We start from the raw sequence: 23,975 nt of genomic DNA, 5'->3' as shown, positions 1-23,975 counted from the left end.
GGCTACAAAACAGCAAAAAACATTGCGTGGCGCGTGAAGGGGGGGCCCTTCTAGCTTCAGTGCCCAGGGGCCCTCAGAGGTGTTAATCCGGCCCTGGCTCTACCTCCTGAGCCACAGCCGCCCCTGTAATGTAATCGTAATGTTCCGCTACCTGTAAGCCCCGGAGATCGCAGGCTTTTTTGGGGTTTTTTTAACGAGAAGAACAAAAGCGGGTGAAACCGCTTTGCACTACTGTGATCCAGCGGCACCCGCCCCTCTAGACCAGAAAATCACACTGGCTGGGCCAGGCTAGGCTACCTGTACTGTACTGTACTGTACTGTACTGTTACTGTACTGTACTGTACTGTTACTGTACTGTACTGTACTGTACTGTACTGTACTGTACTGTACTGTGTACTGTACTGTACTGTACTGTACTGTACTGTACTGTACTGTACCGCAGGGCTGTTGGGTTAAGATTCAGCCTCAGGGGGTTCTGCATTTTTCTTTTTCTTTTTTGCCAACCAAACTTTTTGTCGACAAAAATGCAGCTGCGCGGGGTTTATCGCCCGCCTGCAGATGGCCCGCCGTTCGGGGGCATGGGGTTGAGAGGAGACCCCTTACCTGGGGGTGGGGCCACTGCCTGGGGGTGGGGCCACTGCCTGGGGGGTGGGGCCACTGCCTGGGGGTGGGGCCACTGCCTGGGGGTGGGGGCCACTGCCTGGGGGTGGGGGCCACATTTAGTGTTTTTTTTGTGGAAACAAAATGGCCCATAATGCGTTTTCATTCCACAAAAAAAGAAAATGCAATCTGTGCGACGTCGAGGTTTTTTAAGGACTGAAGAAGAGTGCTTTGTTTATTCATCAAGGATTTGTTTTGTGAAACAAATGAAAAAAAAAAAATTACATTCAAGGTAAGGAAAAAAGAAGAAAGATAAAAAAGAATACACTGTCCGTGCCGTTCCATGTCGTCCATGTTTGTGTCAGTCAGTCAAAATGTTAAAATGTACTGTTTGTTGTGCTGCCAGTAGGGGGCAGTAGTTTCCTCTTACCTGGCGTGTAAATAATAATTATTTCCGTGGTTTACAGATGGTTGAACTTTAACCCATTCTGACCTGAGATCAGATTCATACGAGGTTTTCCACTGGACACACACTGGTCTGATGAACCCATTCTGACTTGAGATCAGATTCTAAAAATGTCAGTCGCTCTTCGATTTTTCAAAAATAGCAGACATACAAGCTCGTATCGCGCCACTCGGTGGCGCGATACGAGCTTGTAGATCTGCTATTTTTGAATAGCTAAAGCATAACATGATGCTGACACCAAAAATGGGTGCCCGGGTCAGAATGGGTTAACCTCGCGGCCATCCATACAGGTGTGTTCTCGTCCAGTGTAAACCTTTGCTGTACGTTCTTGGGGTCAAATGAATGTTTCATACTGTATTATGTGGAGCACAGAGTGTACAGTAGGAGAGTATAGAGACAACCGCTTTGAATTCTCACCGCAAAGCGGGTGCCTATTATGGGCTATAGTTCCACACATTGGAACTATCCCATTGAGACAAAGTGGGTGCCTGTATGGGCTATAGTTCCACACATTGGAACTATCCCATTGAGACAAAGCGGGTGCCCTATTGGGCTATAGTTTCCAGTTATTTTGGTTGTCCCCCAGTTCAAATAATGATTAATTTTGGGGGGGTCCCCCAGTTTCAAATAATGATTATTTTGGGGGGTCCCCCAGTTCAAATAATGATTATTTTTGGGGGGTCCCCCAGTTCAAATAATGATTATTTTTGGGGGGTCCCCCAGTTCAAATAATGATTATTTTTGGGGGGTCCCCAGTTCAAATATGATTATTTTTGGGGGGTCCCCAGTTCAAATATGATTATTTTTGGGGGGGTCCCAGTTCCAAATATGATTATTTTTGGGGGGGTTCCCCAGTTCAAATAATGATTTATTTTTGGGGGGTCCCCAGTTTCAAATATTTTTTTTAGTGGTCCCCTGCAGTGCAAAATGTGATTTATTTTTGGTGGGTCCTGACTCCCCAGTTCAAATGTGATTATTTTTTTGGTGCCCCCCCCCCCCCCCCCATGAAATTATGAATTCTTTTGGGGTTGGTCCTGTGGCCTGAAAAACGGTTGACAACCACTGATGTAGTCCTCAGAGTAGGCCTACATGAAAAAAATACTAAAAACATAGAAAAGAAGAAAACAACAACTTTGTGGAATTTGCTTTGTTTCCTGAGCTGATAATGATGACTTTAGCCTTATAGAATGATGAAGAAAACCATGTTTTCCCTCGCCGTCTGTGATGCAGAACATTTTTGTTTTTCGTTTTGGCTGTTTAGAACACAGCAGCCGAGCAGAGCAGTGTTTATCTCCGTGTGTAAAAATATGTCTTTCATTGTCTTTTAAAAAAAGTGTTTTAACCCATTCTGACCTGAGATCAGATTCATACGAGGTTTTCCACTGGGACACACACACACTGGTCTGATTAACCCATTCTGACCTGAGATCAGATTCTAAAAAATGTCAGCCGTTCTTCGATTTTTTCAATGGCTAAAGCGCGACACAATGCCAACACCAAAAATGGGTTTCAGTTCAGAATGGGTTAAATCGTTTCGTTTCTGCAAAAGGACACGTTGAACGTCGGACGTTTCTGTGCCGAAAAAAAACGTCGCGTGATTTTCTCACCCGATGCCGAGGATATCGACCTCCACGCTATAGATTGCGTATAGTCAAAGTATACCATGTGCGATTTCGCGTCAGATATAGATATTTTTTATCCCCTTTTCTAAAGAGTAGTAAACGGTCATTTTTACGTCCTCGGGGGGGGGGGGGGGGGGGGGGGGTCACCTCGCCGGGTACCACTCGCCCAAAGGTGCGCCGCCTCACGCGCCTCACGTGGTCCCGAGAGCGCTTTGATGTCACGATGCCCCCGATTTTGAAACGTCAAAAAGATTCAACGTGTTTCCCGAGAGTTTTACAGAAACAAAAAAAACGCAAACATTTTGTTTCTCTCTGTTGTTTTGGGATGTCTCTCTCTCTCTCTCTCAGCCTAACCACACACACACACACACACCAATGCAATACTGTAATGTTACAGTATCGCGTGGTGTAACGGTGTGTCCTCTGTTTCCTCTGATTTACTGTTAGCATGACGTCACACCGCCACCAGCACACTGGCCAATCCGCTGTGCTCATTTAAGCCATTCTGACCTGAGATCAGATTCACACGAGGTTTTCCACTGGACACACACTGGGTCTGATGAACCCATTCTGACCTGAGATCAGATTCTAAAAATGTCTGTCGTTCTTCGATAAAAAAAAAAAAATAGCAGACCTACAAGCTCGTATCGCGCCACTCGGTGGCGCGATATGAGCTTGTAGATCTGCTATTTTTAAATAGCTAAAGCATAACATGATGCTGACACCAAAATGGGTGCCCAGTCAGAATGGGTTAAAACCCATTTAGGCCTGACATCGAAATAAAAAAAGCCTTCTAAATCCTGACAGTTCTCTGAAATACCTCATGTTTCTATAGGCCTATATCACTCAATATTTCATGTCAAGGACCCCAAAAATGATATGTAATTGGCCACCGAGACCCCCCCATCTGAAAATATGTTGTTCCAGGGACCTCTCCAGAAGCAAAGATTTGAGTTAAAAACGTTATAATATATATATATATTCCAAATTTGAGGCACATTTTCACGATTTTTCTAAAATAGCAGACCTACAAGCTCGTAGCGCGCCACTCGGTGGCGCGCTATGAGCTTGTAGATCTGCTATTTTTCAATAGCTAAATTATAACATGTTTAAAACACCAAAAGGGGTGCCCTTTTGGTCCTGATAGTAACTCCTATTCGTCAGTTACCAGAGTAACTCCGAAGAGTAACTCCAGAATAACTCCAGCAGTGGTTTCATTTCACGCTCTCAAGCGTTAAATTATTGTTACAAATCTGCATTATTTAATTCACAAGAAGTCTAGTCATAATTAGAGAATGTAGAAGAATTGTTATTTTTGATCAATGTTTGCCTGCCTCATCATTGTGGACAATCTTATCCGGCGACGATAAAATATCCTTTAGTTTTTGGGTCTGAGAGGCTAAATGTCATCAAATGGTGGTTCCGTGGCTCAAATGGGTCTGAGAGGCTAAATGTCATCAAATGGTGGTTCCGTGGCTCAAATGGGTCCGAGAGGCTAAATGTCATCAAACGGTGGTTCCGTGGCTCAAATGGGTCCGAGAGGCTAAATGTCATCAAACGGTGGTTCCGTGGCTCAAATGGGTCCGAGAGGCTAAATGTCATCAAACGGTGGTTCCGTGGCTCAAATGGGTCTGAGAGGCTAAATGTCATCAAACGGTGGTTCCGTGGCTCAAATGGGTCCGAGAGGCTAAATGTCATCAAACGGTGGTTCCGTGGCTCAAATGGGTCCGAGAGGCTAAATGTCATCAAACGGTGGTTCCGTGGCTCAAATGGGTCCGAGAGGCTAAATGTCATCAAACGGTGGTTCCGTGGCTCAAGAAGTATACATACTGTGTTCCAAATTATATACACTCATATGGATATGAAGCATCAACAGACTATTGAATCATTGATACTGACTATTTGCTAATATTATCCATCACGTATAACGTAACTCCCAGCGAGGGTAAACGGCAACAAATGAGCACTGCGGTTTGGCCGGTGTGAGGTAACATGTTATATTGTTTTCACTTTGTGTGTCGTGAGTGATATAGAGATAGATTTTAGGCTCTATGTAGTTTATGCACCGGGTTTTTTTTTTTTTAAACACTAATATATTTTATTTGGTATACAGCACATTAAACTTTATTTTTTTTGAACTCTTATTGTGGAGGTGTCACTCTCTTCTTAGCAATGCTCACTGGAGTCGGTGTCTTATTAAAAAGCTGCACACCTGTGCAACTTTGACGATGGAGAGGGCCACTATAGTTCCACACTCACTCCAGAGGGCCACTATAGTTCCACACTCACTCCAGAGGGCCACTATAGTTCCACACTCACTCCAGAGGGCCACTATAGTTCCACACTCACTCCAGAGGGCCACTATAGTTCCACACTCACTCCAGAGGGCCACTATAGTTCCACACTCACTCCAGAGGGCCACTATAGTTCCACACTCACTCCAGAGGGCCACTATAGTTCCACACTCACTCCAGAGGGCCACTATAGTTCCACACTCACTCCAGAGGGCCACTATAGTTCCACACTCACTCCAGAGGGCCACTATAGTTCCACACTCACTCCAGAGGGCCACTATAGTTCCACACTCACTCCAGAGGGCCACTATAGTTCCACACTCACTCCAGAGGGCCACTATCGTTCCACACTCACTCCAGAGGGCCGCATTATTGTCGTAGCAAAGATAGCTGATCTACAAGCTCAAAACGCATCGCAGCGCGATGTATTTTGAACTTGTAGATCAGCCATTTTTGCTACTGTATATGTTTGAATTGAAATTCAGAATAATATTTTGCTCTTTTTGTATCGGATTCCTCAAAAGTAATGTTTCTATTTCATTTCAAATGCCTTTGAAATGCCTTAAATTATAGTTTTGTTAATTTTATGAACTAAACACAAATACATTGGACATTAAAAAAAAACATTTTAATACTCATTAAGCTACTAATTTAGAAAGCGAGTCATGTTTGAAACTGCAACAACTGAATTAATTAATATATCAGTATTCTGAGGGCTAGATTAAGGGGACCCTTTAGCAGAAAAATCACACCTGTGTGAACTGAGAGGTGCAACTCCTCCTCCTCCCCTCTCTCTCTCTCTCTCTCTCTCATTAGCAGGCAACAGAGCAGCACTATCTCTCTCTGTTTCTGGCACAGCGAACCTACTGGTACTAATAGTCATATACTGGTGCTCAGATACACATGGGTAAACACGGACATTGCTGGTTGTAGGAGTGGTTGCACCACTCAAAAATAGCTGATCTACAAGCTTTCAATGCGTTGTGAGCTTGTAGATGAGCTATTTTCATCTACATTTGTATTTGTTGTTGCCAAAAGTGGCCCTTTTTAGAGAATTTCAATACCTGCCTCTCAACATTTTCTGCACAACATTCCATATGCTGGTCTCAGGTCTGCCAGGCAGGGAGGCAGAGATTGTGCTGAAACAAGGTGACCTGGTGTTGTGCTGGTCTCAGGTCTGCCAGGCAGGGAGGCAGAGATTGTGCTGAAACAAGGTGACCTGGTGTTGTGCTGGTCTCAGGTCTGCCACCAGGCAGGGAGGCAGAGATTGTGCTGAAACAAGGTGACCTGGTGTTGTGCTGGTCTCAGGTCTGCCACCAGGCAGGGAGGCAGAGATTGTGCTGAAACAAGGTGACCTGGTGTTGTGCTGGTCTCAGGTCTGCCAGGCAGGGAGGCAGAGATTGTGCTGAAACAAGGTGACCTGGTGTTGTGCTGGTCTCAGGTCTGCCAGGCAGGGAGGCAGAGATTGTGCTGAAACAAGGTGACCTGGTGTTGTGCTGGTCTCAGGTCTGCCAGGCAGGGAGGCAGAGATTGTGCTGAAACAAGGTGACCTGGTGTTGTGCTGGTCTCAGGTCTGCCAGGCAGGGAGGCAGAGATTGTGCTGAAACAAGGTGACCTGGTGTTGTGCTGGTCTCAGGTCTGCCACCAGGCAGGGAGGCAGAGATTGTGCTGAAACAAGGTGACCTGGTGTTGTGCTGGTCTCAGGTCTGCCAGGCAGGGAGGCAGAGATTGTGCTGAAACAAGGTGACCTGGTGTTGTGCTGGTCTCAGGTCTGCCACCAGGCAGGGAGGCAGAGATTGTGCTGAAACAAGGTGACCTGGTGTTGTGCTGGTCTCAGGTCTGCCACCAGGCAGGGAGGCAGAGATTGTGCTGAAACAAGGTGACCTGGTGTTGTGCTGGTCTCAGGTCTGCCAGGCAGGGAGGCAGAGATTGTGCTGAAACAAGGTGACCTGGTGTTGTGCTGGTCTCAGGTCTGCCACCAGGCAGGGAGGCAGAGATTGTGCTGAAACCGGTTGGTGAGTCACCATCTTACCCTTTATATATACGTTAGACTGGCCAGACTATTATCACTATGGTTTTTCAGGCTACATAACAGTACGTGCACACACACGTCACATACCTGTCTGTCTGTCTGTCTGTACCTCAGCGTGCGTACATTCACACACACACACGCACGCACGCACACACACACACACACACACACACACACACACACACACACACATTCTGACCTACACACTACATGTGTGTGTGTGTGTGTCTTGTCTGTCTCTGTCTCTCTTTCTCTTTCTCTCCACTCCCTCGCCCTTCACAGTTCACACCACCACATCTCTGTTGCTGTGTCTGTGTGCGTGCGCGCGTGCGTGCGCGTGTGTGTGTGTGTGTGTGTCAGAGAGAGAGATTTTCTCAGTTGAACTCCCACGCTCCAGTCAGTCAGGCACACACCCTCCCAGCACCGGCGCGGTTGCCGGGGTAACCAGTGGGCCAGTGGGCGGTACTGTGTGCCGGGGCCTCATAGCGTGTGGGCGGCTAGCCGAGCCGCGTGGGGGCGGAGCCTATAACAGAGCGACGCATCATCAGCTCTATTCCAGACACCCCGTGTAGCCCACTGGGTCCCAGACGGCGGGTTGGGACCCATCGGTGGGCCGCAGGGGCATTTTTATGGGTCCCTTTGTTTATTTTTGTTTCCTACATTTTTGTTTTTTGTTATTATTATTATTAGGCTACTTCAAAAGAAGTTCCCAAAAAAAGCAACCTTTTTCATGAATTAAAAACAAATTAAATAGTATATATATTTCAGTAATTTCATGAATAATGAAATAAAATAAAGATCTAAGAAATAAGATAAATTAGAAAAAGTAGTCGACCTATAGTGAAAATAGCAAATCTACATGCTCACAACGAGTCGCTTCATGCCGCATTGTGAGCTTGTAGATCTGCTATTTTCACTATAGGTCCCGCGGGGAGACGTCACATTTCTCTTTTGGGTCTAAGGCTAAAAAGTTTGGGATTTCTTTAGGCCTACTTTTACTCCTACTCCACTTCTACTCCACTATACCAGCAGTTGGTTGTAAACTCAGGTAAACCCTGCCCTCTACTGGACATTAAAGAGATGGACACTTGTGTCTGCAATGGCAATGCACATCTCACAGCATTGAGAGTTAATTTAATTATCTCTTCAATATTGTATTTTATTGTCCACACACGTTTTATTTTAAATTACCTGGAATAGGCTCTATATATCATAATTATATGCACAGCAGCACACATTTGGGTAAATAGCTTAAATTGGGTTTCTTCCTGAGGCCTCGTGAAGGCTCTGTTCCATTCTGGTCAAACAGAGTCAGTGTTAATGATGCTAATGAAGGCTCTGTTCCATTCTGGTCAAACAGAGTCAGTGTTAATGATGCTAATGAAGGCTCTGTTCCATTCTGGTCAAACAGAGTCAGTGTTAATGATGCTAATGAAGGCTCTGTTCCATTCTGGTCAAACAGAGTCGGTGTTAATGATGCTAATGAAGGCTCTGTTCCATTCTGGTCAAACAGAGTCAGTGTTAATGATGCTAATGAAGGCTCTGTTCCATTCTGGTCAAACAGAGTCAGTGTTAATGATGCTAATGAAGGCTCTGTTCCATTCTGGTCAAACAGAGTCAGTGTTAATGATGCTAATGAAGGCTCTGTTCCATTCTGGTCAAACAGAGTCAGTGTTAATGATGCTAATGAAGGCTCTGTTCCATTCTGGTCAAACAGAGTCAGTGTTAATGATACTAACGAAGGCTCTGTTCCATTCTGGTGAAACAGAGTCAGTGTTAATGATGCTAATGAAGGCTCTGTTCCATTCTGGTCAAACAGAGTCAGTGTTAATGATGCTAATGAAGGCTCTGTTCCATTCTGGTCAAACAGAGTCAGTGGTAATGATGCTAATGAAGGCTCTCTTCCATTCTGGTCAAACAGAGTCAGTGTTAATGATGCTAATGAAGGCTCTGTTCCATTCTGGTCAACCAGAGTCAGTGTTAATGAAGGCTCTGTTCCATTCTGGTCAGACAGAGTCAGTGTTAATGATACTAATGAAGGCTCTGTTCCATTCTGGTCAAACAGAGTCAGTGTTAATGATGCTAATGAAGGCTCTGTTCCATTCTGGTCAAACAGAGTCAGTGTTAATGATACTAATGGATGCTCTGTTCCATTCTGGTCAAACAGAGTCAGTGTTAATGATGCTAATGAAGGCTCTGTTCCATTCTGGTCGATCAGATGATGCTAATGAAGGCTCTGTTCCATTCTGATCAAACAGAGTAATTAAATGCTCTAGTCTATATTGTGATAGTAATCTTTCAAACTATATTGTTTTGTGCTGGCAAAGTGATAACGAACTAGACACAGAAAATAGTTCCTGCATGTGACAGGGGTCAAAGTTGAACAAAAGTTATATGGTTGAAATAGGTCAACAATACAAATGACAATGGAATTGCGGCTGGATGAATTAATTTTGAATGACCCCACCAAATGACCGGAAGTAACAGACATTTAGATGTTTGCGGCTAGTTTGCTAGCCGCAAAACATGAAAAACAACTACCCAAAACAGCAGATCTACAAGCACACAAACGCGTCGCTTTGCGTTGTGTGCGAAAAAACTAAACAAAACATTGATTTATTTTATTTTATTCATGATTAGTTTTTTTGTTTTGTTTTTTTAATCTGTTTTTGAATATGTCCGTTTGTCTGATCGGCCTGCCTGTATCCAGAGAGTGGTTTGAGTGATTGATTGATTGATTGATATTTTTATTTCACAGTAGGCCTATGTAGAATGCGTACATTTCAAACGAAAGTCATTTAGGCTTTTACTTACTTAATCCTCTTCGTTCCTGGTGGAACATAAGGCTGCGACTATCTACTTCCATCCAGTGTTGTTTTTGGCAGCAAATTTCTATTTTAGTTTTAGTCATAGTCTCTTGAATAGTTTTCACTTAGTTTTTAGTCACATTTTAGTCACCTGGAATGTGTTAGTGTTAGTTTAGTTTTAGTCGACTAAATGTCATGCGATTTTAGTCGACTAAATCTACAGTTGATTTAGTCGACTAAAATGTGTTTTGACAGGCACTTTGGTTGCATGCTGAAAATAGCAGATATATACAATCGCACAACGCGTTGTGAGATTGTATATCTGCTATTTTCAGCATGCATGTCAGGGGGAGGGTGTGGGTGGAGAGAGGGCGGGGTCTTTGTTATGACTGACAACAGCTGCCCGCAGCGGCAGCCAGGACGTTTCGCTCCGGGCCCCGGCACGAGTCCTTCGTTCAGCCAATGGGACGGCGTGTGCGTAGTTGAGAGGCGGTGCTTACAGGCCCCAGGCCCAGCCCAGGAAGCAGTGTTGCCATGTCCGCTTATTATAAGCGACTTCGGCCTTGTTTTTCTGTAAAGTTGCTTATAAATATTTGTAGCCAGCCCATAGCCATAAGGACGGTGAAGGACCCAGATATCATTTTTGTGTTGTTAATATGTTTTTAAAAAATCGTGAAGATTTTTATTCTTAATAACCGCTCTAGATTGGCTATTTTCAAATAGCCGCATGTTTAAAGGAACGTAACAATACATTTAAACAGTGATTAAGTTACATATTTCACGATAATTGGTTGACGATACAATACATGAACGATATTTGTTCAGTATGGCGATACGATACAATGATTTAAAATCGATACAGTAACTATTTAGCATGGAAATTCAATCTGTGTGAAACGTGGACAGCGCAGGTTTTTTTTTAAGAGAAACTGTATGAATGTGGATATAAATAAGTAAACAGTGATTCTCTCTCTGGCAAATACATCTAAGACATTATACTCGAACACAAAGACAAACCCGCACCTTGACATGAACACAAAGAATACACACATTTATCGATAGACCAAATGTAGCGATATATTGCATGGAAAAGTAGGCCTATAATTAAACCCCTCCTTTTTATTTTTTATCCTAAAATTTGCTAAATATACAACACACGAGTACTTAGTATTGATACAATCGATTATTTGCATACAAAGTCAATGTTGCTATTTACATTTCGATATACTTCGATTCTTGAAATCTAAAATCGATGTTTCGATGCAGTTACTATATCGTTACACCATAGGGTAAAGCTGTGGTTCCCAAAGTGGGGTCCAGGGACCCCTAGGGGTCCTTGGGGGAGTTCCAGGGGGTCCCCAGATAAAGGATAGTTTGGAACTAAATGCACACTCTCTGAGTTAAATTAACATTGATTTTACAATATAAATTGGGGGTCCCAGAGATAGAAATGCCATTAAATGGGTGTCTGTATATAGACTAATGCATGTCAAACTGGGGGTCCTTCAAATTAAACGGGTTGAGAATCACTGCTAGAGCCGTAAAAATCTTCTCCTATGGGGTCCCTGGCATATCTCTTCAAAGGGGTGTCCGAGAGGCTAATTAGTGTCAAGTTGGGGGTCCTTGACGTGACATGAAAAGGTTCAAGTGCCCTTGAGCATGAAATGTTCTATGAGCAGGGCCTGGCTGTAAACAAGTTCTTGAGCTTAGTCCAGTTACCCTGGGTTAACATGGTAACTTGCTTTCTTTCTTTCACTGCAGGGCTAAAGGGCTCGCTTATTTTGGGCTTGTTGTCAGTGTTGTTTTCGTCGACTAAAACTAAGACGAAAAATGTTCGTCGACTACCTTTTTTCACTGACTAAAACTAAATCAAAACTGCTATTTTCAGCATGCAGCTGCGACGCGTTACACCAAAGTGTAAAATATGTCATTACAACGACATCAAGGCCTGTCAAAACACATTTTAGTCGACTAAATCAACTGTAGATTTAGTCGACTATAATCGTATGACATTTAGTCGACTAAAACTAGACTAAACACTAGAACATTCCAGGTGACTAAAATGTGACTAAAACTAAGTGAAAACTATTCAAGAGATTAATGACTAAAACTAAAATAGAAATTTGCTGCCAAAAACAACACTGCTTGTTGTCAACCTGTCATAATATATATCCAACCTGGTTGCTTGTTTCTCTCGCAGAACCTGGCAACTACTGAACCATGCAGGAGTCAACCGACACCAGAGAGCAAAGCAGACCGTTATTATTATTATAGGGGTTTTACTGCAGTCAGTGCACGAGACGTGCTTATACATTACATCCACAGAGGAAGATAGATATAGAGTCACCGTATTATCAGTATTTTCCTGCAGGAATAGAAGTGTAACTGACAGTATATTTGTCCTGTCTTCCTATAGAAGTGTATAACTGACAGTATTGTATTTATAGGTTGAAATAGCCATCATGTTGCTGCATCACCTCAGGGTATTGCTGTCGAGGCTTCCAGCTGCGGTGTCTCCTTCTTCATCCTCTCATCTCGGGACTCGAACCTTCGGCATGGGCCCCGGGACGGGCATGAGCAGCGGGCACTCGGCGGCGGACGCTGCCATCGCCGCTGCCGCCGGCAAGGACGCGGAGAAGTGAGTTACATTACACCACGCCGACATATGTGACCTGTGGAAATGTGTGGCGGAGCGGATAGCGGCGGATAGCGGCGGAGCGTGGCCCAGACGCGGTTATACGGGTCACCGCGTTGCGTGGAACGCGGTAGTTTTTTTTTTTTTACCTTCTCCTTATAGTAGCCGCTAACCGTGCTAACCTCAGTCATGACTCTGGAGTCTGGCACGATTATAGCTGTGTTATTTAAATAATTTAATATAGGATAAATAACAGCATTATGATATGACGCACGTAATGGCTATAGCCTATATACAGCTGACCACACATTGACTATAGGCTATACGTTTAGCTGTTATAGCCTTCATTATTAACACAATATAAACACTATAATTCCATTTGTGACATTTATTTTTATTTGTATTGATTTAATACTTCAACAGTTTGCCGAAAGGGTACAGTGATACATATTTATATAGAAGAGGTGCTACAATTATAACACAGAAAGGCTATAATAATAATAATAATAATAATAATAATAATAATAATAATAATAATAATAGCATAATCATAATATAACAGTGTTAAATAGCTCTATATCTGTCATTGCTATAGAGTGTTTGTTCAGTAGGCCTAACATTGTTCGATATAGCTCTGTTATAGTCATCATCGCTAAAGAGTGTTTGTTGTGAACTTGTAGATCTGCTATTTTTTGGGTGCTGACAACAAAATAGTGAACAACAGCCCTGTTGTTCATCACATGATATAAATATACAACGCATCAGTGCAGTTTGTGACTTTAATTTCTAGTTGTCATGCGCCTGCCCTTTTCAACTGCTGATATAAAGCCTAAAAGGCCAAACAGAACTTATTCATAATGTTCCAAATTTTCCAAAATGCCAAAAACACAATGACATCGTTAAAGATGGAGTGCCATCATTGTCGTACGTTTTATGAGGTGACAATACTTCATCCTTCCCTTACAATTTACAATTTACAATTTAGGCATTTATCAGACACTCTTAATCCAGAGCGACTTACATTAAGCAAGAACAAAAAAGCATGGGAATAAATCACATAAAAACATTTATCAAGAAACATGCGTAAGCTAAGAAAGTAACAGTGGAATATCTATATAATGAAGCTATACATATAAACTATATATATACTACTATGCTATAGATATGTACTATGACGTGCTATGACTACATACAATGCAATTATAGTGCTGTCTACATAATATCCTATAAGTCTGTATCAAATGCTATCTAAGTCTATACACAAATTCCCTTGTGGTCGTTATGGGCAATGATGTCTTTATTTAGGGTTTCTTCTTCCAGCTGGAGGCTGAAACCTTAATTGACAGTCAAACGTGCCAATGAAAAAAACAGTGATATAGTGACATCACAATATCATCCCCTCCCCTAACCCCTCCCCTTTTATCATACCACAACAGATGTGGGTGGAGCTTCAGTTTCAGGTGGATCACCACCTACACCCACCAGGCAAAACAGGCATCCTTAACCCATTCTGACCTGAGATCAGATTCATACGAGGTTTCCACTGGACACACACACACTGGTCTGATTAATGAACTGGTAAAAACAACATTTTAACAAATACTGTTTCCTCACCAGCTCACCTATATATATATTTATTATTAAAAAATCACGGCACCCAATCTTTAATCACAATTATTTGTGTGGCAACTAATCGCCAACTTAAACGTTTATTGTGACAGCCCTGACCCTGCAGGGTTATCAGTGGTTAAACATTAGTGTGTATATCTGATCTCAGGTCAGAATGCGGTTAAACATTAGTGTGTATAGCCGCACACTACACAATGTCTTAAGGGTCCAGGAACACATTAAGAGGCCCAACAACACCTGCTGTTGGCACCTTGCTCTCTCTCTTTCTACATCATTAATTCATCACCAAATAGACCGTGTGTTGCACAACCCCTCGCTGTGTTCACAACACTCACTCACCGCTTTTTTTCTGACGCGCTTTTCCCAAAGGCTCGCTCAGATCATGCTGATACAGCTCTGAGCCTTACCCTAAAACACCCTGCTCCACACGTCCTAGACTCTTCTCCCTTCCCTAAAACACTCTGGAAAATGCTCCACACGTCCTAGACTCTTCTCCCTTCTCTAAAACACCCTGGACAACGCTCCACACGTCCCAGACTCTTCTCCCTTCTCTAAAACACCCTGGACAACGCTCCACACGTCCTAGACTCTTCTCCCTTCTCTAAAACACCCTGGACAACGCTCCACACGTCCTAGACTCTTCTCCCTTCCCTAAAACACTCTGGAAAACGCTCCACACGTCCTAGACTCTTCTCCCTTCTCTAAAACACCCTGGACAACGCTCCACACGTCCCAGACTCTTCTCCCTTCTCTAAAACACCCTGGACAACACTCCACACGTCCCAGACTCTTCTCCCTTCTCTAAAACACCCTGGACAACACTCCAAATGTCTTACACTCGTCTCCCTTCCCTAAAACACCATGGACAACGCTCCACAAGTCCTAGACTCGTCTCCCTTCCCTAAAACACCCTGGACAACGCTCCACACGTCCTAGACTCTTCTCCCTTCCCTAAAACACCCTGGACAACGCTCCACACGTCCTAGACTCGTCTCCCTTCTCTAAAACACCCTGGACAACGCTCCACACGTCCCAGACTCTTCTCCCTTCCCTAAAACACCCTGGACAACGCTCCATACGTCCCAGACTCTTCTCCCTTCTCTAAAACACCCTGGACAACGCTCCACACGTCCTAGACTCTTCTCCCTTCTCTAAAACACCCTGGACAACACTCCACACGTCCCAGACTCTTTTCCCTTCGCTAAAACACCCTGGACAACGCTCCACACGTCCTAGACTCTTTTCCCTTCTCTAAAACACCCTGGACAACGCTCCACACGTCCCAGACTCTTCTCCCTTCTCTAAAACACCCTGGACAACGCTCCACACGTCCCAGACTCTTTTCCCTTCTCTAAAACACCCTGGACAACGCTCCACACGTCCTAGACTCTTCTCCCTTCCCTAAAACACCCTGGACAACGCTCCACACGTCCTAGACTCTTTTCCCTTCTCTAAAACACCCTGGACAATGCTCCACACATCCTAGACTATCCTCCCTTCCCTAAAAAACACTGGACACCTGCCACCTGCATTGATGCAGCATATGACCTTTGACCTGGCATATCTTTTTTTTTTTTTTTAAGATATTTTTTTGCGGCTTACGCCTTTTATTGATTTTTGAAGGGACAGACAGTAGGCTGACAGGAAACGGGAGAGAGATGGGGGGATGACATGCAGTAAAGGCCGTGTCGGGTTCGGGAGTCGAACCCGCGGCACACCGCGACTGGATCACCAGTCCGGTGCCCAGACCGTTACGCTACGGCCTGGGCCGACCTGGCATATCTTGATCAAACACTCATGTTTTCTTTTCTTGACCACAATGTTATAGAAGAAACACTCTATAATGAAAACAGCAGATCTACAAGCCCAGCAGCATCCCTGCTCTGGCACAAACATTTAAGCTACAGTGAGCTTGTAGATTTACCTTTTTTATTTTTTCCAGTCAAAGTAGATATTTTGTAGATATTATAATAGTGAAGCAGTTCTGTTGTCAGTCAGTAGAGGGTGCCATAGGATCACTTCATAGAGTAATGTTTATATCCTTCAGGCCAGGGTTTTTTTTATTGATTGATTGGAATATTTATTAACAGTTTGTAGAATTTACTGTACATTTCAAGCACAAACTCAATACAAAAGACTGTTAACTGTGAGTGGACGACCCAATTAAGCATTACACTTGTTTACAACAGGGTCCACATTGTTCAATTCATCAAAACATTTAGAGACCTACAAATAGACACTTCTATATAGTTAACCCATTCTGAACGGGATCATGTTATGCTTTAGCTATTGAAAAATAGCAGATCTACAAGCTCATAGCGCGCCACCGAGTGGCGCGCTACGAGCTTGTAGGTCTGCTATTTTTGAAAAATCGAAGAACGACTGACATTTCTAGAATCTGATCTCAGGTCAGAATGGGTTAATCAGACCAGTGTGTGTCCAGTGGAAACCTCGTATGAATCTGATCTCAGGTCAGAATGGGTTAAAGAACAGAACAGGAATTCATCATAAAGGAAGCAAAAAGGGAAAACAAACATATACAGTGAGGGGAAAAGGGGGGGGGGGCTTCAAAAGGGGGTCTGGGATCCCTAGGGGGTCCTCAGAGTTACTACAGCGAGGGGGGGGGGGGGGGTGGGGGGGGGGGGCGCCAAATCTTTGTATTGAAAGTACAGAACCTTGAACAGAACAACTTTGAAGATCGACCTCTGGATTATGTATTTGTTTCCATCATCATTATAATCTGTATTTACTTTCAGTAATGAAAGTAAATACAGATACTTATTTTGTATATGTTTTTTGATGGAAACAAAATCAAACAATGATTTTGTTTCCATCATCATTATAATCTGTATTTATGTTCAGTAATGTTAACGGTTCACTGTTTGTCTCCTTTGCTGTTTGTTCTCGTCCTTTGATCATGTTGTAAGTATCTGTATATGTATTTCTATATCAGTAGTAAAATGATAGCCTACTAATACTTCTGTAGGCATGTAACGATGCACTCAACTCTATACTATTCCAATCACCATGCGATTTTTCATGATGTTTTTTTAAACACAAAATCATTTTCCAGATAAGTGACCAACCCCCCCAAACCCCCCCCCCCCCATGTTCCCCCAGAGAATGGGAACAAATCCCCCCCATGTTCCCCCAGAGAATGGGAACAAATCCCCCCCCCCATGTTCCCCCAGAGAATGGGAACAAATCCCCCCCCCCATGTTCCCCCAGAGAATGGGAACAAATCCCCCCCCCCATGTTCCCCCAGAGAATGGGAACAAAAAACCCCATGTTCCCCCAGAGAATGGGAACAAATCCCCCCCCCCATGTTCCCCCAGAGAATGGGAACAAAAACCCCCATGTTCCCCCAGAGAATGGGAACAAATCCCCCCCCCCCCCATGTTCCCCCAGAGAATGGGAACAAATCCCCCCCATGTTCCCCCAGAGAATGGGAACAAATCCCCCCCCCCCCCATGTTCCCCCAGAGAATGGGAACAAATCCCCCCCATGTTCCCCCAGAGAATGGGAACAAATCCCCCCCCATGTTCCCCCAGAGAATGGGAACAAATCCCCCCCATGTTCCCCCAGAGAATGGGAACAAATCCCCCCCATGTTCCCCCAGAGAATGGGAACAAATCCCCCCCCATGTTCCCCCAGAGAATGGGAACAAATCCCCCCCCCATGTTCCCCCAGAGAATGGGAACAAATCCCCCCCCATGTTCCCCCAGAGAATGGGAACAAATCCCCCCCCCATGTTCCCCCAGAGAATGGGAACAAATCCCCCCCCCCCCATGTTCCCCCAGAGAATGGGAACAAATCCCCCCCCCCATGTTCCCCCAGAGAATGGGAACAAATCCCCCCCCCCCATGTTCCCCCAGAGAATGGGAACAAATCCCCCCCCATGTTCCCCCAGAGAATGGGAACAAATCCCCCCCCATGTTCCCCCAGAGAATGGGAACAAATCCCCCCCCCCCATGTTCCCCCAGAGAATGGGAACAAATCCCCCCCCATGTTCCCCCAGAGAATGGGAACAAATCCCCCCCCCCATGTTCCCCCAGAGAATGGGAACAAATCCCCCCCCATGTTCCCCCAGAGAATGGGAACAAATCCCCCCCCCCCATGTTCCCCCAGAGAATGGGAACAAATCCCCCCCCCCCCATGTTCCCCCAGAGAATGGGAACAAATCCCCCCCCCCCCATGTTCCCCCAGAGAATGGGAACAAATCCCCCCCCCCCATGTTCCCCCAGAGAATGGGAACAAATCCCCCCCCATGTTCCCCCAGAGAATTGGGAAACAAATCCCCCCCCCCCATGTTCCCCCAGAGAATGGGAACAAATCCCCCCCCCATGTTCCCCCAGAGAATGGGAACAAATCCCCCCCCCATGTTCCCCCAGAGAATGGGAACAAATCCCCCCCCCCCCATGTTCCCCCAGAGAATGGGAACAAATCCCCCCCCCCATGTTCCCCCAGAGAATGGGAACAAATCCCCCCCCATGTTCCCCCAGAGAATGGGAACAAATCCCCCCCCATGTCCCCTCAGAGAATGGGAACAAATCCCCCCCCCATGTTCCCCCCGAGAATGGGAACAAATCCCCCCCCCCATGTTCCCCCAGAGAATGGGAACAAATCCCCCCCCATGTTCCCCCAGAGAATGGGAACAAATCCCCCCCCATGTCCCCTCAGAGAATGGGAACAAATCCCCCCCCATGTTCCCCCAGAGAATGGGAACAAATCCCCCCCCCCATGTTCCCCCAGAGAATGGGAACAAATCCCCCCCCCCATGTTCCCCCAGAGAATGGGAACAAATCCCCCCCCCCATGTCCCCTCAGAGAATGGGAACAAATCCCCCCCCATGTTCCCCCAGAGAATGGGAACAAATCCCCCCCCATGTCCCCTCAGAGAATGGGAACAAATCCCCCCCCATGTTCCCCCAGAGAATGGGAACAAATCCCCCCCATGTTCCCCCAGAGAATGGGAACAAATCCCCCCCCATGTTCCCCCAGAGAATGGGAACAAATCCCCCCCCCCCCATGTTCCCCCAGAGAATGGGAACAAATCCCCCCCATGTTCCCCCAGAGAATGGGAACAAATCCCCCCCCCATGTTCCCCCAGAGAATGGGAACAAATCCCCCCCCATGTCCCCTCAGAGAATGGGAACAAATCCCATTCTCTCATAAAGATCCTGTATTTTCTTCTCTTTTTTTACGCACCCTCTGCCGTTTGCGTCACGACTCAAATTGAGGTTTAATCGCAATTTAAATTTGTTTGAATCAATTGTTTTTAATTACATATCGTTACATGCCTCCTAATACTATAGTATTATGTATGCATTTATATAGTACTATAGTATAATCAAGTAGTATTTGCATATAGTATCTTGTGTGTTTCAGTCTTTCGATTAAATTACATTTAATTTGAGTCATTAGAAAGGTTTTATAGTTTTAGTGTAGTTTTTAGTCGCCATGCGATTTTAGTCAACTAAAACTACAGTTGATTTAGAAGATCTTAAAGTACGTTAGCGGGTCTTGATGGTGTCGTAATGCCTGCCCTCATGTATACTTAGGTGTGTGTAAAAAATAGCCGATCTACACGCTTGTAGATCTGCTATTTTCAGCTATTTGCTTCACCTGCACGTGACTTTTCCTTGTGGATATCCCTGCCTAATGTTTTAGTCTAGTTTTTATTTGCTGAGGAAAATCGTCAATTAATTAATAGGCCATTTAGTCATAGTTTTAGTCATCCAGCTATACTGCTGCCCCGCACGCATGCCAGCCAGTGGCGTGCACAGATAGACACTAGGGGGTGCACCCCCTGCCCTTTTGGTAATTTTGCTCAAAAAAAAAAAAAAAAAAAAAAAAAACGTTTTATTTTTTTTCTTAATTTGTAGTGTGTGGACCATGCGGTGACATTGATCAAATCTTGATAAAAAAACGCTTCTACTATATTATTTAGGCCCCCACAATCTGAAGCTATGTTTCTATGTCAGTGGTTCTTCGATAAAAAAAAAATAGCAGACCTACAAGCTCGCGAGTGGCGCGCTATGAGCTTGTAGATCTGCTATTTTTCAATAGCTATAAAGCACCAAAATGGGTTCCCGGCCCAAAATGCGCTGCACAAGGTGCCCTTTCTTTTTCACTTGAGCACCTGCCCCTCTAAATGTCTGTGCACGCCACTGATGCCAGTGTGCCAGTGATCACCCTCCTCGGTGCCAATGTCGCCTAACCCATTTTGGGTGGGAAAAGGTGCATGGAAAATCACTGAGTAATATTTTATAACGGCATTTGTTTCGTTCATAAGCACTACACAGTCTCCAGGCTGGCTGTCCAGCAGGTGAAGGATTATATAAGCCGCTTAGATCTGAGGTCAATTCTACAAAATCTCTTCTAAATCCTGACAGTTTTCTGAATAACCTATATGTTTCTATGTCAAAATTATATGTAATTGGCCACTGACCCCCTTCTAAAAATATATTGTTCCAGGGACCCCTCCCCCCAGAAGCAAAGATTTGAGTTAAAAACATTCACTTTGAAAGAATATATATATTCAAACATGTGTGTCTCATGTGTGTATATTTTCACGATTTTTCAAAAATAGCAGACCTACAAGCCTTAGCGCTGCTATGAGATTGTAGATCTGAGCTTGTAGATCTGCTATTTTTCAATAGCTATAAAGTTTAACATAACCTAAATCCTTTAAATTAAAACAACAAAAAGGGTGTTCCCGCCCAGAATGGGATAAAGCAGGATAGGCCAGATGCTGTGTTTCGTAACCGTATAGCGCGCGGGGCACACAGCAGGAGGTGACCTCACCGGTGACCTCACCGGATACCTTGTAGGCACAGCGCGTGCCTCCATGGTGCAGGAGGAGGGGGAGGATAATTACCGGCGCACGCGCGTGTGTTCCACTATGCCACGGGGAGGGGGGGAGGATAATTACCGGCGCACATGGCATACTATACTATAAGCTTGAAAAGTATATGATTAAAGAATTGTATATAGAACATTTTTAAAATAAATATTGGATTAATCTCCTGCCGTGATGCACGGTGTGCTTTCCTGCCCCAGACAGATTAAGCTTTGTATGAAAAAACATCATATTTAATCATAGCAGAAGCTTGTCTGCTCTGTCTGTCTGTCTGTCTGTCTGTCTGTCTGTCTGTCTGTCTGTCTGTCTGTCTGTCTGTCTGTCTGTCTGTCTGTCTGTCTGTCTGTCTGTGTCTAGACAGGTTTGGGATCATTAATCTGTGTGTGTGTGTGTGTGTGTGTGTGTGTGCGTGTGCGTGTGCGTGTGCGTGTGCGTGTGCGTGTGCGTGTGCGTGTGCGTGTGCGTGTGCGTGTGCGTGTGCGCGTGCGCGTGCGCGTGCGTGTGCATGCGTGTGCAGGAGGAAACAGGCAGGCATTCTCCCCAGTCTGGAGGACTTGTTGTTTTACACCATCGCAGAGGGCGCCGAAAAGATACCTGCTCATCGCTTCACTACCGTAAGTACTGTAATAGCTGCTCATATAGGTTCTCTACCATAAGTACTGTAATACCTGCTCATCGGTTCACTACCGTAAGTACTGTAATACCTGCTCATATAGGTTCACTACCGTAAGTACTGTAATACCTGCTCATATAGGTTCACTACCGTAAGTACTGTAATACCTGCTCATCGGTTCACTACCGTAAGTACTGTAATAGCTGCTCATATAGGTTCTCTACCGTAAGTACTGTAATAGCTTCTCATCAGGGTTACGCCGTTACGCAATCAGAGTAAAAGTGTATGTGTGTGCGCCCGTGCGTGTGTGTGTGCGTGCAGGCTCTTAAAGCGACAGGACTGCGTACAGGAGACCCGAGGCTGAAGGAGTGTATGGAGATGTTGAAGATGATCACCAAGACCACCGATGGATCGCTGGATAGACAACTGTTTAAAAAGTACACACACACACACACACACACACACACACACACACACACACACACACACACACACTCTGCTCTCTGCTTATTGGGCTTTCACTCTCAACAACTGATTTATGGTCATTACAGAGGCTTCAGTTCCAACCAAGCTGTATAATAGCACCCTTAAGACGCTGGCACTTTGGTGAGGAATGTCTCAACCAGACTGTGGTCGAATGTACAATTAACCTACTTCTCTACTGTCAACAACAACATCTGGTGAATTAGCTGTGACGTCTGAAAAGGCATCTTCATTATTGCGTGGCATGATGAACATGGCAGTTGAAACACAAAGAGTGGTTATACATTTTAGTAGATGCTGAAACATATCCACTTATGTCCTTCACTAATAGGTCAACACCACCAACCCAGTGGCCTTGTGGTTAGAGTGTCCGCCCTGAGACTGGGAGGTCGGGGTTCGATCCCCGGCCGGGTCATACCAAAGACTCTAAAAATGGGACCCAGTGCCTCCCTGCTTGACACTCAGCATCAAGGGTTGGATTGGGGGGTAAGTCCCTGCGACATACTAGCGTCATGTCCAGGGGGTGTACTTGTACATCAAGCTGCCTCATGCTACAGAAACAGGAGATAGGCTCCTGCCCCTATGGGCCTCATGGCTCGGCAAGGCTACTTAAACTACTAGCTACTACTAATAGGTCAACAATTCTGTTGTGTACATTCCCTTATATACATAGCAGCCATTCAGAATATGTGACAGAGTTTATATACAAATAGCAGCCATTCAGAATAGAGTTTCAGTGACTCCCTGTGGTGTCATTGAAGTCGGCGGGGCTAACGGTTCTCGAGTTACGTGCATTGCAACAGCTACACACAACATTTAACATCTTTATTTGCATTCACATTTTACATGGATTTTCTTGAACACAAACAATAGTGGATGCGCAAGCTTGAAAGAAACTCTACAACAAGTGCTTCAGGATACAGATCACGGGTACAGAAAGCATCGCCTTCTCCATATATGGTCGACTGCCAATTATTGCAGACACTGAACAGAATTTAGCCGATGCCTGATCAGCTCTGGGCTTATTGGGCATGCCTGCAATCTGCAGGCCCCTCACCACTGATTTATGGACATTACCGAGGCTTCCAAATATGAACACAAGTAGTTTACATCTGTAGCCAAGCTGTATAATAGCATCCTTAAGACGCTGGTACTTAAGCACCTTGGTAAGGAATGCCTCTTCCAGACTGTGGTCAAATTTGCCACACAAATGGTCACATCTCTACTGTCCTCATCAACAACAACAATATCTGGTGTATTAGCTGTGACATCTGAAAAGGCATCATTTTCATTATTGTGCATGAACATGGCAGTTGAAACACGTGAGTGCTTATACATTTTACCATACCATACCATCTTTATTTCTATAGCACATTTAAATAACAACAAGTTGTACCAAAGTGCTTTACAATAAAATAATAAAAACCACAGCTTCATTTAAAAAACAAACAACATACAGTACACAGTGTCACTTTCAACATCAAAAAGCTCATACTATGCTAGGAAAAGCCAAAGAATAAAAATATGTCTTGAGGCGTCATTTAAACACCTGAAGAGTGGGGGCCTGTCTTATGTGCAGAGGCAGCTGATGAAACACATGAACTTATGTCCTTTAGCTAATAGGTCAACAATTCTGTCGTGCCTAGCAATGTACATTCCCTTATATACATAGTCCGACATTAACCGTGTTTCTGTAACTGGAGTGTGGTCATGGTGCAGACACACACACACACACACACACACACACACACACACACACACACACACACACACACTGCCTCCCCCTGGCCAGCCGGGGCGCCTGATGGAGGGGAAAGGAACTGGTTGGAATAACGTGTTCCTTCCACGCGCTACGTCCAACCAGGGAAACTCCCCCCTGTCAGGTGTAAAGGAGCAACTTGGACACTCAGGCATGAAGGAAGCATGAGTTCAA

General features: G+C 44.7%; 1 protein-coding gene across 2 annotated transcripts in view; it reads left to right on the top strand.

Annotated features, from left to right (window-relative positions):
- Positions 1-12,218: 12,218 nt before the first annotated feature.
- Positions 12,219-23,975, top strand: part of LOC310854341 (glutaminase kidney isoform, mitochondrial-like) — a 32,273-nt gene continuing 20,516 nt past the window's right edge. Inside the window, exons 1-3 of one of the 2 annotated variants that reach the window (XM_083758939.1) lie at positions 12,219-12,459; positions 21,464-21,560; positions 21,881-21,996. In XM_083758939.1, the coding sequence (XP_083615065.1) occupies positions 12,284-12,459; positions 21,464-21,560; positions 21,881-21,996 (389 nt within the window). In that variant the 5' untranslated portion in view covers positions 12,219-12,283. Of the gene's footprint in view, positions 12,460-21,463; positions 21,561-21,727; positions 21,747-21,880; positions 21,997-23,975 lie in introns of those variants that run through there. The other variant, XM_083758940.1, reaches the window with a different exon arrangement.

This window comes from Protomyctophum parallelum, assembly GCF_964188405.1.
Source record: "Protomyctophum parallelum genome assembly, chromosome: 23".
Taxonomy (NCBI): Eukaryota; Metazoa; Chordata; class Actinopteri; order Myctophiformes; family Myctophidae; genus Protomyctophum; species Protomyctophum parallelum.
The sequence above is the reverse complement of the archived record's forward strand: the minus strand, read 5'-3'. Positions and strand labels throughout refer to the sequence as shown.